Raw genomic sequence first — 2,000 nt, 5'->3', positions numbered from 1 at the left:
CCACGGAGCCAATTTCCCAGCCAGCGGATCGTGGTGGACCCAAGGCCACAATTGGCTACTTTCACCAAGAGGTGATCATGGGATACCAGATCGAAGGCTTTTTTGAAGTCAAGATATATGACATCAATCTCCTCTCCCTTGTCCAGGTGATAGGTCACCTGGATGTAAAAGGAAATGAGATTGGTCATGCAAGACCTACCCGCAACAAACCTGTGCTGGCCATCCCTCAGGATGTTGGCGTCGGCCAGTCCATTAAGGATGGCCTCTTTAATAAACTTTTCTAAGACCTTCCCCAGGATAGAGGTCAGGCTGATGGGCCTGTAGTTTGCCGGATCCACTTTCCTCCCTTTCTTGAAGATAGGCACCACATTGGCCTTCTTCCAGTCTTCGGGCACTTCACCAGAGCACCAGGAGTTCTCAAAGATCCATGCCAGGGGCTAAGCTATGATGCTCGCCAGCTCCTTGAGTACCCTGGGGTGTAGACTGTCAGGGCCGGCTGACTTGAAGGTATCCAGCCTCTCAAGGTGTTCCTTCATGAGGTCAGCATTGATGGAGGGCAGGGGATCTCACTCACCCAGACCTCCCTGTCCCGTAGTGGGCATGGGCGTCCCATGGGACTGATGAAAGACTGATGCAAAGTACCCATTTAATAGGTTGGCTTTTTCCTGGGCATCAGTTGATAGTTGTCCCATCTGGTTTAGCAGGGGTCCAACGTTGCCCTTGCTTTTCCTCCAGCTCCCCACATATCTGAAAAAGGACTTTTTATTGTCCTTGATACTCGAAGCTAGTTGGAGTTCAGTTGCAGCCTTGGCTTTCCTGGTTTGCTCCCTGCAGGACCAGACCAGTGCAGAATATTCCTTCTTGGAGGTGAATCCCGTCCTCCATCCTTTGTAGGCCTTTCTTTTTAGCTCAGGAAGTCTGCTAGATCCCTGGAGAGCCAGGGGGGCTGCTGTGCCCTCTTGCTGCCCTTCCTCAGCTAAACCTAAATCTGAGCCTTACTAAACTTCATGGTTGAGGTTTCTCAATTAGATGCTTCTAGGGAAGAAGGTATGTTTCTGATCAGGAAATACTTGAGGTAGGTCCTGAAAAGATTGAATTGATATTTCATAACTATCTTATAGCTTGAGTGTTTTAGATTTCCCTTTGACTGGGTTTACACTGAATTTCGTTAAAGGGATGCTCTCAGACTTACCAGAATGAGTGTCTGGCTCATGTTAGACCACTTTGCCTAGACTGACCACCACTGCGGTTTCTTCGTGAATCTCTCATTTTTTCTTTTTTTTTTCTCCCTGCTCAGGCAAAATCTGGCTGGACAATGTCCATTGTACTGGCAGAGAGACCACTTTGGCAGAATGCAACTCAAATGGTTGGGGAGTCACCGACTGCAAGCACACGGAAGATGTAGGAGTGGTTTGCAGCGAAAAGCGAATCCCTGGCTTCAAGTTTGACAATGCGTTGCTCAACCAAATAGAGGTAAACACCCTTAAAACATTGAGGCACATTCCAGTACCCATGGAAGGCAATGCAAGTCTGCCACTGTGCTTTGGGGATAAGAATTAGACAGAGGGTGGTAGAGACACTATACTGGCTTTTTCATTGGATATAAAGACTTGAGGCACAGATTCTTGCAGCATTTTAGTCTCAGTACAATGGGCCCCTGATCTCCTTTGGGACTTGCAGATATTTCTGTGATCTAAGTAGTATAAAATAACAACAACGTAGGGCAGAATTTGCAAACTGCTTTCTGACTCTTCAGACTGAAAAGGTGGCCTCTCTACAAGAACCACTCTTATTAGTACAAAAACATAGCTGACTGTAGGGTGGACCATGCCTGTTTAATAGCAAGGAACAACACTGCAAGAGTTCTACTTCCTGTCCTAAGAAAACCATCTTAACCAGCTAAAACAAACAGCAGATACTCCAGTACACTTTCTTGGCCTGATTTCTGTCAGCAGTAGAATAGGTAGCTAAAGATAAATATTTATCAAAATTTAAAGAAA

At 46.4% G+C, this 2,000-nt stretch overlaps 1 protein-coding gene across 1 annotated transcript in view; it reads left to right on the top strand.

Moving 5' to 3' along the window:
• The window catches only part of LOC102387029 (lysyl oxidase homolog 2-like), a gene marked incomplete at its 3' end in the record, with an annotated part of 14,488 nt that extends 12,969 nt beyond the window's left edge, over window positions 1–1,519 (top strand). Inside the window, exon 3 of the mRNA XM_025210138.1 lies at window positions 1,298–1,519. Within this exon, the coding sequence (XP_025065923.1) occupies window positions 1,298–1,519 (222 nt within the window). The remainder of the gene's footprint in view (window positions 1–1,297) is intronic.
• Between the last annotated feature and the right edge of the window lie 481 nt (window positions 1,520–2,000).

This window comes from Alligator sinensis, unplaced genomic scaffold (assembly GCF_000455745.1).
Source record: "Alligator sinensis unplaced genomic scaffold, ASM45574v1 scaffold685_1, whole genome shotgun sequence".
NCBI lineage: Eukaryota > Metazoa > Chordata > Crocodylia > Alligatoridae > Alligator > Alligator sinensis.
The sequence above is the reverse complement of the archived record's forward strand: the minus strand, read 5'-3'. Positions and strand labels throughout refer to the sequence as shown.